This window comes from Pteronotus mesoamericanus, unplaced genomic scaffold (assembly GCF_021234165.1).
Source record: "Pteronotus mesoamericanus isolate MK-2021 breed Mesoamerican mustached bat unplaced genomic scaffold, CSHL_Meso_final scaffold_54, whole genome shotgun sequence".
NCBI lineage: Eukaryota > Metazoa > Chordata > Mammalia > Chiroptera > Mormoopidae > Pteronotus > Pteronotus mesoamericanus.
This window is the reverse complement of record NW_026555321.1, coordinates 22,616,789-22,633,621: the sequence shown is the minus strand read 5'-3', so window position 1 is coordinate 22,633,621 and position 16,833 is coordinate 22,616,789. Positions and strand designations below refer to the sequence as shown.

Here is a 16,833-nt window from a genome sequence, read left to right as displayed (position 1 = left end):
TCCACTTCAGGAAATGAAACCCTTATTTGATTTGTTTGAAGAGAATGAATCATAGATTTTTTTTTTTAACTGAAAGGGACCTTTCAAGATCATCCAGCTCAATGCCTTTAGTTTATAGATTGGGAAATTGAGTTAACAGATTTGTTCAAGGCCACAGGGTGACTCACAACAGAGCCCAAAGCAGAACCCCGGTTTCAGGGCTCCCAATCTGGTGTTCTCTTCCTGACATCTGGGTTGCTGTTGTCTAGTTTCAGCCCATGAATGAGCTTCCCTGATGAGAAATGTCTCCATTTGTCACTGCTCAGTGACTTCCAAGAGTCTTTCAGTTATGACCATCTGTGAATGAACCAGCAGCAACCATAAGGCTAAGTTTTAGGCACAAAAGCCTTATAGAACATGTCGACCTTGTTTGCTCAAGCATGGGCCATCAATGAGATTCAGGGGTTGTTCAAGATTATGGAAGAGCCTCCAGATTAAATCCCCTGAATTTGAATGCCAAGAAGGAAATACATATTTAATTATAGATTTGCATGCTACACAATCTACGGCACAGACATTTGGGAAAAAATGGAACATAATGAACATATTGAATGTGTGGTTGAAGAATAATGGTGTTCCCAAACCTTCCAGAATGTGAGGGATTCCAGCTCCCACAATGGGGGAAGAGCTGTGAGTGGACTGTGAGAAATCATGTTCAGTAGGCTCACTGGATCCCCAATGCCCATAGTCTCTCAGAGTCTGACCCAGAGCAGGAGCTGCAGCCACTCTCCAGAGATGCCATATCCAGTGTGAAAGGACCAGTTGGAGGGAGGAAACAGCTGCACATTTTGAGGATTAACCCCTTTCTTCTCTGAAGGGTGATCCTAAAATTATTCTACTTCCCAGAAGATGGACCCTACAGAACTTAACTGATGACCTACTTTTAGATTTTATCAAGCAGCAGATACATCAATTAATGTTGCTATGCTCCAGGGTTTGCTAGTAAGGCTGAAATTAGATTTATAGATTACCTGCCTCCATGCCGTGCGAGGAGTCAGAAACGCTTCATTTCCCCTTTCCTCCTGGCGCTGCCTGCTCCGGCCGCTCCTTTCTTGCCAGCCTCTCTCTTTGGTTTTCCTGTGCCCCTCTCTTGCCCCTAGCTTTTCTCCCCCCACCCAGGCCTCATCATCATGAAAAATAATGGTGTCCAACATGTGCCTATGTCCTGGGCCCCAAATGGAAACAGCTTTATGCAAAGCAACACTGTGGGGCTTTGATTTCCCACAGCCTCCTGAGAATGAATCTCCCTGTTCCTTGCACCGTCGAGAGAGAGAGAGAAAAAGAGAGAGTCTGATCACAGTCCCAGATCATGTTGTGACTCTCTGTAAAGTACTGTCAGGTGACATGTAGGAAATAAATGACTCCCAAAAGGGTCTGGAGGCTTGTTCCAGAAAACACTTTTTCTTCTAACATTGCCTTCTATTCACTTTTATTTGACTGTTTTCATGAGAGCTCTGATCATGAACGAATGTCCGCAGGAAAGCATGGTCCATATCATACTCTTACATGAGAGGTCTGGCTACAAGGACAAGAGATCAGGCTCACTCAGAATAACTACATTTCTCTTGTCACTCTGGAACATTTTTGTCCCAGAAATGGCTATTTGAGGTTCTCATTTAACTAGCATTTACCAGGCACTCACTGTGCTAGGTATTACAGGGGCAAAATACAAGGAATAACCCATACCCCCAACGAGGCTGTGCTAGGCCAACTTCATGAGGTCCACAACTTACCTCTGTTGTCTCTATTGGGGGCACTATTGCTTAATGATTTAGACAAGGCAAAGAGTGTGTGCTTGCCCTGAAAAATTAGTTTCAGTACTGTGCAAATGCCACTTCTAGGCAAGTCCCCCAGCTACCCTTCTGAAACACTGCAGCTCCTAAGCTCTGCCCCTGCGCTTTGGAGCCACCATGCAGCTGCTGATAGATTACCAAATAGGCAAAGCTGACTCTGGCCTTTGAACATACTTCCTGTGTTTCCATCTTACCTGCCTGCTCCCCGACCTGTCTGTGAATTACTCATTCTCCAATATCAGATAAGTTCTCCCTCCTTTTTGAAGCCTTCCCTGGATTCCCTGGCAAGATTTCAGTTCTTTGCTTATGGTACTGCTGTATTCCATGCATGGAAACAGAAGAACAATATAGGCAGATGCTTGCTGGAAGTTTTGGACATGAAGGTCCTTGGAGGCAGGGACTTCTGTGGCATGTTGCATCCTCTAAGATGGACATAGCAGGACCCTCATCCCTTATGTGTAAGAACGTATTCAATTGCTGTCCTTCAAAATATGGACCTGTTTCCTACCATTGCATCAGGTGGGCACATCACTATGGCTGAAATGATGTTGTGTCTCTTTTGAAGCTGGGTTACAAAGTGGATACAGCTTCTGCCTTCTCTGAGGATGCTTATTTTTGGGTCCCAGCTTGCTTGAGGAAGGCCAAGCAGATGATGGGGGAGATGCCAGCTGATGCCAAGCATCAACCACAAGACACATGAGTGAAAAGCTTTTGGATGAGTCCAGGCCTCAGCCCTTGAGCTGCCCTATCTGACACCACATGGAATAAAGATGCCCCTGTTCCAACTGGATTTCATAAACAAAATAAATTATTGTGCTAAGCCACTAAAGTCTTCATGTAATTTGTTATACAGCATTAGAACAATGTCTCTTTCATCTCTACAGACCCAGCACCCAGCACAGGGAGAAACAAGAGCAGTCACCCCATGAATGTTTCAAAGACTGGCTAAAATGGCTCTCTGGTCTGCAGCTATAGCTACTGTTTGATAGCTTTGATGGTCTGCTACTTGGTATTACGCTGCAGTCCTTGCTCAGAAGATCCTGCCCCATTCCTTGGTGCTGCTCCTTTGCTCTCAGGCTCCCATAAAATTTCCAGCTGAGCTTCTGTCCAAGAAAGCCTTCCTCCTTGGCCTTTGCTTAATCAGCTTCCACTCCCCAGACATCAGCATCATGGCCAATCCTCACTCACCGATTCTCTAAGTAGCTCTGTGATACCTCACAGAGATGAAGACGGTTCCAGTGTGGCTCTATTTGGGCACACTGACAAGAGTCTTTTACAGATCCCCCAGTCATAGGCCTTGAGGTACCCCTACTTGTGCGGCGGGTTGGGAGGGAATCACATTCTTCATTAACCCCAGAGAAGAATTGTGAATGTTGGTTACCCAATGTTCCCCTTTCTTGCCCAGAAGGCAGGTGGCCCAGGTATCAGAAAAGGGTAGCCTGTTTTATCTGTGAACTGCAAATGATGAGAGCTGGCTGGGAGAGGAGAGCGGCATGCTGGGGAAGGCAGAGGTGACCCCTGGCATCTGCATGAATCACATGGGGCTACGGGGCAGCTGAAAGACTCTTCAATCTCCATGATTCATACAGATGCTGATGGCCATTCTCTGTCCCCATCTATTCATTCTTACTCATCCATCAAGCATTTATCAAGGCCCTACCAACACGCCTTCTGCCTAATGAGGGGTCCACAAGCTCTCTTTTCTTTTCTTTTAGCAACAAATTTGTTAACCTCATGAACATCTCCAACACCCACCCACATTTCATGGGTGGATTCTTGAATGGCTGTCCTCACACATTCCCCAGCGTCCAACAGTGCTAACATCATTCATGCCCTGGAGGTTCTCTTACCCTGAGGAAGGAATCCAAGGCGCCGTTCTCCATGAACTCTGTGATGATCATGACTGGACGACTCTTGGTGACCACACCCTCCAGACGAATAATGTTGGGATGGTCGAACTGGCCCATGATGCTCGCCTCGCTCAGAAAGTCCCGACGCTGCTTCTCCGAGTACCCAGCCTTCAGCGTCTTGATAGCCACATAGATTTCCCTCTTGCCCGGAAGTTTCAAACGCCCCTTGTACACCTCTCCAAACTCTCCTGCAACAAGAATGCAATTATTACCTGCTTCCTTCTCTGTTTGTGGAACCACATGGGGAGGCAGCTTATCAAGAACAATGGTGCTCAAAGTGGAATTGTGATTAAAAAGGCAGAAATGGAAACAGTGTTTTCTCATTGTAACGACGATGTCTTGGCTCTAATCAGTTCATGACAAACAAAGAAGGAATACTAAAACACATTCCCTACCCCAGATCTTAGAAATAGTTCAGGTAACTAAAGTGAGATGTCAGAATAATGAGGTATGTCCAGAAAGTATCCAGCCATGTAGTATGACCCGTAGACATTTATTGAAGAAGATAAAGATACACAAAACATTGCACATAAGACAATGATGCCTAAGTCCCCTTCAAAGCAGGCACCTTGGGACCTCACACAGTTCTCCCAGCATTAGGACCTTCTTGAGGAAATCTCGTTCACCGGTAGTGGTGTGAATCAAGTCATTAGCAACTGCAGCATGATGTTCCTTCTGTTCTGGTAGCAGACACAGTGGAACGAATTTTGCCATGACACATTTCACGCCAAGATCTCATGTGAAAATCTCAGACACGGTAGTTTTGAAATCCCCAGGTCAGCTTCTCATTCTCGCACTGTCAGTTGCCCATCTTTGTTGACCGCAGCCTATACACGTTCAACATTGTCAGGTGTTCTGTTTGTGGCAGGCCTTCCAGAATATGGATCACTTCCAACAGATTCTCGACCAACTTTGAAGCATTTATGCCACACTTATTTGCACTGCACTCATTACATCATCCCCAAAAGCCTTCTGAATCATCTGAATAGTTTCCACAGAGGAATGTTCAAACTTAACACAAAATTTGATGCAGATTCATTGCTCTGTTTGCTCAGTCATTTTGAATGCAATGGTCACACAGTACACATGCTCACTCAACGGTATCTACTGCCCCCAGTGACTAGTACAGTGAAGTCATCATTGTTCACTCATGTTCATTCCAGTCTACTCTCCTTGGCTGCCAGGTTACATCAATGTCCCACAAACCATTCTTGCTATATTAACAATGGCTGGGCGTTTCCGTATATATGAGTTTGTTTTACCCCACATTGGGTTTTTCATTTGTGTCTCAGCTGAATAATTGAAATGAAGGGTCAATTTCACTTTGGCAGAGTCATGATTCATTTTTAGCAGAGCCTGTGGCAAGAATGTCTGGGGGTTAAGGGGTATGTTCAGGTTTTCAGTTTTCTGAACAAAATGAATAGCATTTATGTTCCTACATTGCCCTGAAAACGTTTGTGGCTATTGGGTTCCCCAAAAAGCAGACACTGAGAAGTTAGGAAGGGTGGTTAGCAGACACTGTGCAGGATAAAAGGGGAAGGAGCAGGATTGGCCAGAATCCCAGGTCACCATGCAGACCTAACAGCCCGAAAAGAAAGGAGGAACCAGCTATGGACAAGGAGAACCCCAGGCTGCAATGCAGATCTGGCTGTCTCATCCAACCCAGAGAGGCGCTCTGGAGCAAAGAGTGCCTGTTTCAGGAAGTTCCAGGCCCCAGCGTTCCCCCGTGCTCAGTCCCTGGCTGGCGCTGATCCTCAAGGTGCTGCAGCTGGAGGCTGGCAGCTAACTGCACTCCAGGCAACTGAACAGTATGTGGTTTTGCCAAGCAAACAGGAGCTGCACACCTCCATGGGTGCCAGAGCATTTAAACATCTATGCAATAAAATTACCAGAAGTAAAACAGTCCCGTGACATTATTTCCTAGCTGCTTAAAAAAATCTGTTGAATCCTGTTAAATGTACTTTCAAAAGTTATTCTGTGGTTTAACTTGGTTTTCTAACTTCCAGTTCTTTCATGTGAAGCAGGTTAGTATCTACTTGTAAGTGTATCACTGAAATGTGCGTCAAAAGCCTGACAGGAGAAACATGGTTCTCTGCTGGGAAAACTATCTTATTTACTTTCAGCTTCTGGCAGAAAATGATGGGCCACACTGCGAGCAATCAGGTAAATTACTGGCCACATTAGACAAGCCAGTTAACGTCTCTGCTGAGATTCAGTTGGGAGTTCCTTTTGTTTTCTGCTACAAAAAAAAAAAAATTGGAAGGAAGCTGCATGAAATGGTTTTTCATGCAAAACTGCTCAGGAGTCAATGGAACTTGTCATAATCTAGAGCTAGAGTAGAGATTGGCTTAAGCACCATTAGGAATATTACAACATGAACCTTGTAATACTAAGATATATATCACGTGTAGCATTGGTCTTGACATTTAATCACATGCTACTTTGGTGAACTGCTTGAGGTCAGGCTGAGTCTCATTCACATTCGTAGCTTTTTCACCCTGCTGTAGTGCCTGCCTGGTACATGGTGGCATGTAAGTAAAAGTTGGGGTATCACATTTATTGTTTGGCTTTTGCTTTGCCTATTTTTGTGTTCTAAACTGCTGGAGGCTCTACCCCTGTTCTATCCATAAGAAATAGAAGTGTCAGTATTTACATTTTTATAAAAGGCTGTTTGCTGTAGCATCTTCTATAGCCAAACACTGTATGCCTACCACCAAGGAAAGGTTGAAAATGACACGGCATCCTGCAGAACACCATGAGCTAGTGAAAACTAATAGAAGAGTAATATGCACTGATTTCAAAAGATGTACACATCATATTGTTAAGTGAAGATGAAAAGAACAACAACACAGTATATACCCATATGCGGTATGTGTTTGTATGCAAAAAAGATATTTTAAAAAATTGCATCAGGTTTCAAATTATTTTTTTAAATGGTTACCCTAGAATAGTGGGAATAAAAGTGGGGAAGCACAGATTAATAAAATTACTTTTATGTTGTTTAAATTGTTACAATAAGTAAATGAGTAAAAATTTAAAGTACTAAACAACAGTGACCTGTCATATTTATGTGTATGTATATGTATACACGTATGTGTGAGCATGCATGTGTATATCCATATACATGTGTACATGTGTGTGTATGTGTGGAATCCATCCCTCTTACACCTTGACCTAGCAGATATTCAATAACTATGAGATGAATGAACACACATTGCATATTTAGTTAGTATACTAATTGAAGAATATTGGTATTTTTTCCTTGTCATATAAGTGAGTTCTATTTTCTTTTAGTGAAAAGACATAGTTGAGAGTTGAGGGGAAGGCTATGCTCTTATTTCTTCTCAGAGGAGATAGTACCCCAATATTTATTGACCACCTATACTATGTGTCAGGCACTGTGCTAAGTTCTTTGCAGGTCTTATTTCATCAATCCTCAAAACGCCTTCATGAGTTGATTATTATTATGTCCATTTTACTAATAAGGAAACTGAGGCACAAAGAAAACATGCCGCAAACCCCAGAGGTGCGAGTCAGAGCAAGGGCTGTTGCCCAGGCCCACCCGCTTTCCTGCCCAGCTGCCTCTCGGTGGGGGCGCCAGGTTGGCAGTGCCACAGGGAACAGAGCTGTGTGGATATGAAGTTGCAGTCCAGGGACCACCATGCCCCAGCTGTGCAGTTACTGTCATGGCAATTCAGTATCCAGGGGACAGCAGGCACAGTGGAACTATCCCACAGAGAGATGTCCCTGCCTGGTTAGTTGGGTGGGATCAGAGTATTTAGGAATCAGTTTATCAGTGTTTACATAGCAGTGTGTGAAGTTTGGAAAAGTGCTCCAGGTGAATCTGATGTTCCCCACAACACACACATAAACACCCAGGTGAGGACTTTGGTTCTACACCAGCAGTTCCCAAGGTTGGCTGCCCGCTGCAATCATCTGGGGAGCGTTACAAAGTACGGAGGCCTGGGTCCCACCTCCAGGGATGCTGATTAGTTGTCTGGGTGCAACCTGCACACGGACGTATTTAAAAGCTTCTTACAGAATAGCCTACATGATTTGTGGGGCCTGGTGCAAAATGAAAACACAGGACTCCATGTTGAAAAATTATCAAGAACTCTTAAGACTGTGACAGCAGAGCATTAGACCAAGTCGTGCTGGGCCCCATGCACTGGTCACAATCCCCTGAAGTCAGGCCTGGTCACCCAGGTGTTTCTTCAGTGCTGCCAACGTTGGGAAGCACAGATCTAAACTGCCCAAGGATCTTTCAAATGGATTGGTTAGTGAACTGCCAAAGGTCCTGGGATACACCTTTTAATTCCTTTGAAAATAGCACTTGCATACGGGCTGCCTCTCACCGCACAGGGCCCAATGCAGAGGGTGGGCTTTGTAGATGCGAGTGGGGGGAAAGAAGGAAAGAAGGCAGAAACCACCGAGAGTGTGGTTTTGGGAAGGTCTATCTATCTGGAATGGTGTGGATCACATGACTTTCCTAATTGACAAATGTTATGTTATTGTTTAATCTTTGTGGCTGATGTCTCTTCAAGTGCTTCTACTACTTTAGCTTTAATTTATATCCTGTGTGTATGGAGGGGGGTCTCATCATGTAGTTTTTAAAAATGATAGAACAAAAACATGCTCTCCTGAGAGGATTGTTAGGCCAGTGAAATTACTCTGTATGATTTTATAATGGTGGATACAAGTCATTATACATTTGTCCAAGTCCATAAAATAGACAATACCAAGAGTGACCCCTAATATGAATTAGAGACTTTGGGTGATAATATGTCCATGTAGGTTCATCAGTTTTAACAGGTGTACCACTCTGGTGGTGGATGTTGACAATGGTGGAGGCTGTGCATGTGTAGGGGCAGGGGGCATATGGGGAATCTCTGTTTCCTCCCATCAATTTTACTGTGAATCTAAAACTGCTCTAAAAAAAAAAAATAAAGCCTTAAAAAATGCTCTCCTTGGATCGGGAGAGATGGACCTTGTAGACAGTCACAATGGTGGTGGTCATTACTTCTCTCAGATACGTGCTCAGCAATCACTGGAAAGCAGTGGCTTGAAGAGTTGTGATTCTGTAAAAATAGCTCCTTTCCTGTCTGTCAAAGAAATGACTTCATGCTCTCCAAGCTCAGAGGTTTGCCAAGCACCAACTGCAAAGAAGTCACTTAACCCATTAGCCTCACTCAAAGGCTGTGTCCCCCCTGTAATTAAGTGGCCCCTGAGCACAGTTGGGGGAACTTCTGGCCAGGAGTAGAGGAAGAGGTTCAAGTCCATGCCGAGCCCAATACCCAACTTTGGGCATATCACTTCTCTAGCCTTAGCTTTCTCCACCCTATGCAATCAAAAGAAACAATGTACTGGAAGCCCTTCTTAACAGGGTGTGGAGCCTGTGAGAAAAGTGCTTTGTAAACTACACACTGTTGGAGACACATGTGGGCAGGGAGTGCAGGTAGGGACTGGAAGAGAAGAGGAGGGGAAAGGAAGTTTCTTCAGTCTAGTGGGAGTTGAAGGAGGTTCATCCAAGACACAGCAGGGCTTTTTGCCCGTCCCACTAGTATCTGGTATCTGGGCATGGAAGTTGCCCTATGTAAGCCTAGGGTGCTAATGTCTGGGGGCTCTGGCCCTCTAGCATCTGCATAAACTCATCAGGAATGGAAGTCAATGGGCCTATTGTGATTATTAGTAATGAACAGAAAATCAGGGCCTTATATGGCTTACAGTCAAGAAACTACTGTCACCAATGATCTTTGACTTCAGGTCCATATACTATTCTCAGGAAACTATGTTTGGTTTTTTGACATCTTTACTATAATAAGGGCCAGGGCTTGAGGTCTGTAGTGCTTTTTGGTTTGCAACAATCTGAACTCTGAAGAGGTTCTTTTCACATGATCTCCAAATCATGGCCATTCAGTTTTCTTTTTTCTTTTTTTTAATAAAAACGCATCATACTTAAAAATATTTTCAACAAATCAAGCATTAACATTGTGTTTAAAATAGATGCTTATAAGAAATGATTGGGTAGTGACTGTGATTGATTCTTTCTATGCAGATCCTTTACTGACAGTAGCCAGCCTAATTTTGGCTGGCTGGACTTTGATTGGCATGTGTCTTCGCAGCTGACCTTGGAGCCTCTCCTACAGCAAAACTTCCCCATGGCTAGGACTCAGCTCTAGCTTCAGGCCAATTTGGTGGTCAGTGGCTCTCAGTTGAGGTTCTGAAAGCCTGATTCCTGCCCAACAGCATCAGCATCACCTGGGACCTTGTTAGAAAATGTGGATTCTTGAATCCCACATAGACCTGCTGTGTCAGAAGCTCAGTAGGTGAGGCCCTGTGACTTGGGTTTTTAAATGCCCCAGGTGATTTTGATGCCTGGCTCAAATCTGAGAACCACCACCCCCCCCGGCTGTCAGCTGAGGGTCGTTTAGCCAGTTCTGTGATTGTGCTACCAGACAGCTGCTGAAATTACTCCCTACAAGCTGCAGCTCCTTGCCAGTTCCCCTTTCCTACCTTCCTTGACAAAATGAAGGGGAAAAAAGTAGTTCAGCAGCATTAAATACCTCAACTATTAAATATAAAATCAGAAGAAAAGAATTTTCAATTTTTGAAAATGAAACGTCCAACCTGCCAGCAGGTAAATTGAGTAGTAGCTGTTGGCTGTGTGCAGCTCACATTTACACACAATTGTACTTTTTATTTTTTTGCAGCATTTTGAAGTCACAAACTGCCTTAGGGGGAAAAAGGAAGGCAGAGCTTCTACTTACTAATTCAGGCTTCCACCAGAAAAGTGACTTTTAAAGAATAAATTTAAACTAGGTTTTCAAGTATGATTTCCAGCAAGTTTTGTCACATGAGCCTGTGCAAGATAAGTAGGTTATTGCTGAAGCAGGGACAGTAAAACCATGGCAGGCATCCCACTACCTCCTGACCCGGCACTCAGGGAGGGCATCACTAATTGATTAGAACCCTGTTCTCCTTCTCAGCAAAGTGCCCCAGGCACCCATTACCAGGCTGCTGGAGTTGGCGAATGAGATGGAATGGCTATAGTGTCCACAATGCGTAATACCAAGATGGTGAAAGCAGACTGGTTTTCTCTTTTCTTGTAGCTTTTTGTGGTTGTTAGACAACACTATATTATCACTTATTTTCCTAGTGTAAGTAAGCACATATAATAAAAAATGCTAAATATCTTGGGTCTCATTGTTGTCTTCTTAAGACAGAAAACTGATATTAGAAGACAAGGACCAGATGATGGGACAGAGTATTGTAGAAAGAATATACTGTCCCCGGGGAATATGGGGCAGTCTTCACGGCATACGACATGGGCCTACTGAATTCCCAGAAAGGATCCTCATTCTCAGCAAAAAGGCTTGGGTCTCCAAACTGCTGGAAGAATTTACCACCAGAAGTAATGTCCCAATACACTCAGCTGCTCTTTTTGCAGAATAACCGAAGTGGCAGGTAGTGTGGGGGTTTTGTTCACCAGACTCAGATCAACCCTGTCTTGGTCTCAATTCTTGTTCTACCATCAACTCAAATGGCAGCCCCACCTTCAACAAGGTCTCCTCTGAATGTTGATTTCCCCACCAGTTTAAAGACATGCGTGCGTGCACGCAAACACACACACACACACACACACACACACACACACACACAGACACACACAAGGCTACTATGAAGGTTAAATAAAATAATACTTACAAAGTATATGGGCCAGTGTTAGGCACATGATGAATGTTCAGTACATGCTAACTATATTAATATAATTACTGAAGACATGCATTTGCTTTTTTCTCTTTTAGAAACTTCCTTCTGTGACCCTTATTCAATGGAAGGCTACCCACATGTTGCCTACATTCACTCTGAATGAGCCCAAGAAAGTCAGGCTGGCAGAAAGCCTTTCTACCACACCATCCCCATGAAACCCATCATCTTCTTCAAAGAGACGGGTGGCGGGCCTTGCTGGCCCCATTCCCATCTGTACACTTCACACATTCCTTCTCTCCAATGCTCCTCTCCCAGTGCTCTCACCACAAGCCCCCTTCTCCCTCACACTAAGCCATCTGTGGAAATGCTGAATTGGCAGCTGCTGGAGTAAGAGGAGGATGTGTTTATTAATTAAAATGCAGTTGGCATGTCTTCCTCTGGATGACACCTTTTGGTGACACCTGTACCTGCATTTCCATGCACTGGACAGTCACGCTCAGGGCTGCTGCTAGTTATATAGGTTAAATACTACAAAACCCAGGAACCCCATCTATGCTGTAGGGCTCAGTCATACCTGGCAGCCCTGGTTTATGCTCTGGGTGAGTCTACTGATCAAACTGACCAGAATTAACCAGTGCATTGGAATTGACATTTAAGGTGACTCCTATTAGTTAAATTCATGGTTCCAAAGAGCTGATATGCTCCAAAGACACCAGATGACCTGTTGCCCTGTCTTTACAGAGACTTCTATTTTTTCCCATTATCTTCAGGGAGAAGAGGAACGGTTGGCCCTTCTATGTTCCACTGGGCCCACTTTCAGAGCACGCATGATCTCACTCCACCTCTCTCCAGTCTCTGTCCATTCTCCTTAGCTCTACCCAGTTTTTATCCCTGTAATGATTTTCCTCCAAATATCTACTTTCATTCAACTATATATGACAAATACTTAATTGAGCACGTTAGGCTAGCCATGAGACTAACAAAACCACTCATGTCCCTTTGTCACCACAGAACTTTGAGCCTGGTAATGAAAGATGGGCATTAAATAATTACATAAAGACAGTGAATAATTATAATTCAGTCTTCTTGAATGGTATCACACCTGGCTCATAGTTACTTTTTTTATTCCTTGGTTCAATATCTTCCACAACTTTAGAAGATACTGTGGCAGTTGATACAATTCTTCATCCTTATAATTTCTAGATTTTACTCTTTTGGCCTACACTTGCCTGCACAACCACCACTCCCCACGAAATGGGAGCTGGGCAGCCTTCCTCTCCCTTCAAGATGTTTAACCTTAATGCTCCTTATTTCTGGCCATGGCACTTCTCCATGCCAAGTTTCCCCATCAACTCCAATCACCAAGCCCCACAGTCACTTCATTCACCATGAATACATACATTTTGGTTTAGGTCAGTTTAGTTACTTCAGCGCAGCCTTCCTTACCACCCTGGATCCCAGCATCCACTATCTCAAACCCTCTCCAGGCAAAGCCCCATAACTGGTCTCCATGCCTCCAAGGTCATATCCCTGCTTTCCCATGGCCCCCTTTCAGTCCACTCCAAACTCAGCATCTATCAGTTTCATCTTCCCACTTCATTTCTATCACTCACCTTGCTCAAAAATCTATAGGAATTCACCATTTTCGATTGGATAAAATTTATACTGCAGTCTCTGGGTCTCTAGGCCTCAGCCTGGTCCTCCAGCCTCAATGCTCCATACTTACCCTCAGCAAATCCCATCACAGCAGCCTTCTCCCCTCCCTGTTTTCAGGATGTGCTACACAGAGTGTCAGCCCATCCAAAGCCTCCACATCCTCAGGGGCCCACTAGGTCCCTCTTACCTTGGTCTTTCCCTGCTATCACACCTCTCCTTTTTCTACCTCCACCTTTTTCCACTTCTACCTTTGTGTTCTCTAAGTCCCTCAACTTAGCTCTCAATTACCTGTCCTCTTCTGGAAGGGGAAGTGGCACTATGTGTCTGTATTAGAAAATAACCCCTGCAGGACAGGATTATCAGGCATTCAGTGTATTTTCTAGGATCTACTACAGTCTCAGGCACAGAATCAATGTTTAATTAATAAGGATCTTGCACTCTCAACTTAATCCCTCCTGTAACAAACATGACCCTCTCCTCCAACTCTGACTCAGCAGGTATAGGCTGGTTCCTCTGCAACCTCTTTGAAATAACCTTGCACAGCCTGGTGTGCTGGTAAGTGTTCACCTACCAGCTCTCCAAAAAAAGCAAAGAAACCAATACCCCTGATTTGTAGTGTTTGCCAATTCTCAAGATGTAAATACTCCTACTATGGCTGATGACAAGCCACCAACATGATGTCATTGAACAAGGGGCTGGAAAGAAATGCACACAATTGGCTTTTGCAAGGTACTGAAGCTGGCTCCAGCACACCACTGATGGAAAGTCATCTTAATTTTCTTCCTTAAATCATTAAATTTTCCTCTTCTGACTAATTATCTTATGAGTTTCACCAAAACTTACAGTTTTCTACTAGTTTTCACCCTTGAAAGCTCAGGCCAAAGGTTACCTCTTTTGTGAAATCCTCCTAATGCCCCTACCCACTCCCAGTATAATGCTGAACACTGCTGTGTTGGCCCAATAATTTACACGCAGCCTATTTGCCATTGAGACTGTCAGACCTATGAGGGGAAGAGTGGTTTGCTCACCTCTGGAATTCCACATCCAGCATGCAAGTAGTATTCAATAAAAGCTTGATGAAGAAGCAAGTGATGGAAGGACAAAATGACTTCTCATTCTTTCTTTTGATATTTCGTTACCATTCTGCAACCCAGTTTTTGCCCCCTGTGCCAAATCTGGCAGGTAGCTAAGAGGAATATTGCCAATTATATTGTATAAATCTTATCTTACAAAAAAACTTTTTGCACTCATTCTTCACACCAACTCTTTTAGCACAAAGTGAAGCCAGTCTCAGTGAGGCAGGGTGTAGGAGAAGCAGGAGTAGGACAAAGCAGAAAAGGGACTGGAGACTGGAGAAAGATTGGTCCCGACCCATAGTGTCTTCTGTTAAAATGGCACTGATTTACACATAGTGAATTACTATCTATAGGGATTAGCTTTGGGATTTCTTAATCTTGAGGAGATGGGTGTCTGGTAGAGGGTGGTCAGCAGCAACCAGGCAGAGGTCTTTATCCCAAGGTGCTGGGCATCTTAAAAACTGCTAAATGTATCACTCCTTCCCCAGTATCATGTGGACCACGAAGAGGACAGCTTCTCTGCGCAGAATGCACAAGCATCAGCAAAAGCTACACACAAATGGAAGGTGAAGGATGAAGCATGGCCATCAGTTTTCCCTTTTTAGGCATTCAGCAGTTGGTGAGCTCACCCCATATTATAACTCCCTGGCAAGATCATAAGTGAGAAGGCTTTTTACTCCTCCCCTGACAAAGGCAGAATGGGGCTGATGTGTGCTCTCTGGGATGAAATGCAGTCCACGACACATTGCTCTAAGCACATGACATAAATAACAACATTAAAATCACAAGCACCATTACCACATGACATAACAACAATTAATAATGTAGGGAAACAGGGTGCAGGACCAAAAGCCCTCCTCCCCAACACTCTTTCAAGTTTCCAGGAAAAATCTGAGCCCCTAAGAGTAATCCCATTCATCCGGTATCCAGCCTTCCAAGGCAGGCTCCTCAAATATGTCGGCGTCTAAGGAGGAAGAGAAAATTATCTGCACAGAAGTGAAAGTCGTGGTTCAGTAACATATTTAATGAAAGTCAATAGGAAATATGTATAGACTCATGTGGATCAGATAATGGCCAGCCGGCTGGAACTCCTGAGGGGCTAGTGGAAGGAGAGTGGTGTGTCCGGACAGAGAGAGTCCCAGCACCAACCACAGGGATGCCATGAGGTTGGAGCTTTTTAGAAGGAAAACCAGAGCATGAAAATGGTGGTCTAATGGGGCAAGCTTTCAAATGCAACTTCCAATTTCACAGATGGCTTTTTGACCCCTTAGCGCATTAAGGGAGGCAGTGAATGGAAGAACGATGACTTTCCCCCTAAAGATAAAATATGGAGTGGCTGGCTGTAAGACTTTGACTAAATGTATTTTATGGAGTTAAAATATTGGAAGAGGCAGTTGCATGGCCCTCCAAATATATGAATAAAACACTTCCAGACATAGGTGCTAAAAAGACTTCAGCATATAGATGTGACAAGAGCTTGAACAACAGCTAATAAGAATTGAAGAAGAAAAGACAGAGAATGTTGTGGAAGAAAATAAAAGCAGGAAACAATACACAAAGCAGACACATCTTTTAAAGAAACAGCAGAGGAGGCAATCAAAGAGATTGCTTATAAAGTAATGATATTTTGGGATATTTTACTCATTTACATAAATAAGGCTGGGTTCATTGTCTCAGTGACTCAACTACCAATCCATTTAGGAATGATGAAAATTCTAGGTTAGCCTTTAGGCAGGATTTCCTGAGAGCATCTCAGACAGTTAGTTCTCTGCTGGGCTGAGTTTCTATTCCAATGCAATAAGATGGATGAAAGCATACATGTTTCTTGGGAGTGAAAACTTATGTTATCATTTATATCAGAGATCTTCTGTAGAAAATTTGGTTAAGGGTGTGTTTTCTTCTAGCAACAATGGCTCATCTTCAATTCATCATGGTCTGTCCCCAAATGCATGTGTGTAGGAAAGAAGAACTGAACACATGGGAGGAAATCTTGGCCCCAAGGCATGGGGATGTCATTGTCAGTGAGTGGGATACTACGTTCACTTCTAAAAATTTGTATTTCTTTCAAAGTCTTCCCAACTGAGTGCCCTACATCTTTTTCCTTATCTGAATTTGGTGATGCATTTCCAGAGTTATTTCTGAATCTTTTAAACTACAGGTGACTTCTCTGCAACACCAAACATGGCCACCGTGATCAAGGTCCCCCAAAGATCCCTAGAAACACACTGTAGATGGTCAAACTCATCTTTTAGGGAGAAAGGTGGTAGAGAATGCCTAGAGTGGTGGGCAGAAGATGTTTGGACACTAAGAGAACAGAAATGAGGGGAGGGGAGAGCCATACCTGCTCCGATGACCTCTTCAATTTTCACAAAAGATACATCAATCTCCTTGGCAAACTCCCGGACAGCTTCATTAGGGTCCTCATAAGTGAAGGGGTCAATGTAGATCTTCATCCCTGGGGAGCCTTATTGGAGGAGATAAGCAGGGTTAACATCCCAAAGAGAAAATGTGGTCATTAAGCACTGGCTGCTGTCCCAAGCAGTGAGGGGGTATGGCTAGGGGGTCTCTCCTGCACACCAGGCTGCCTCTCTGTGCCTTGCTGGGCTTCTCTATCTCTTTTCCCTCTGAGCCACGCTAGCCCTGTTCTGT

The 16,833-nt window shown here is 43.9% G+C and overlaps 1 protein-coding gene across 1 annotated transcript in view; it reads right to left on the bottom strand.

Moving 5' to 3' along the window:
- Window positions 1–16,833, bottom strand: part of EPHB1 (EPH receptor B1) — a 419,047-nt gene that overhangs the window by 51,141 nt on the left and 351,073 nt on the right. Inside the window, exons 10-11 of the mRNA XM_054595535.1 lie at window positions 16,526–16,648; window positions 3,683–3,930 (exon numbers count right to left, since the gene is read on the bottom strand). Coding sequence (XP_054451510.1) covers window positions 3,683–3,930; window positions 16,526–16,648 — 371 coding nt within the window. The remainder of the gene's footprint in view (window positions 1–3,682; window positions 3,931–16,525; window positions 16,649–16,833) is intronic.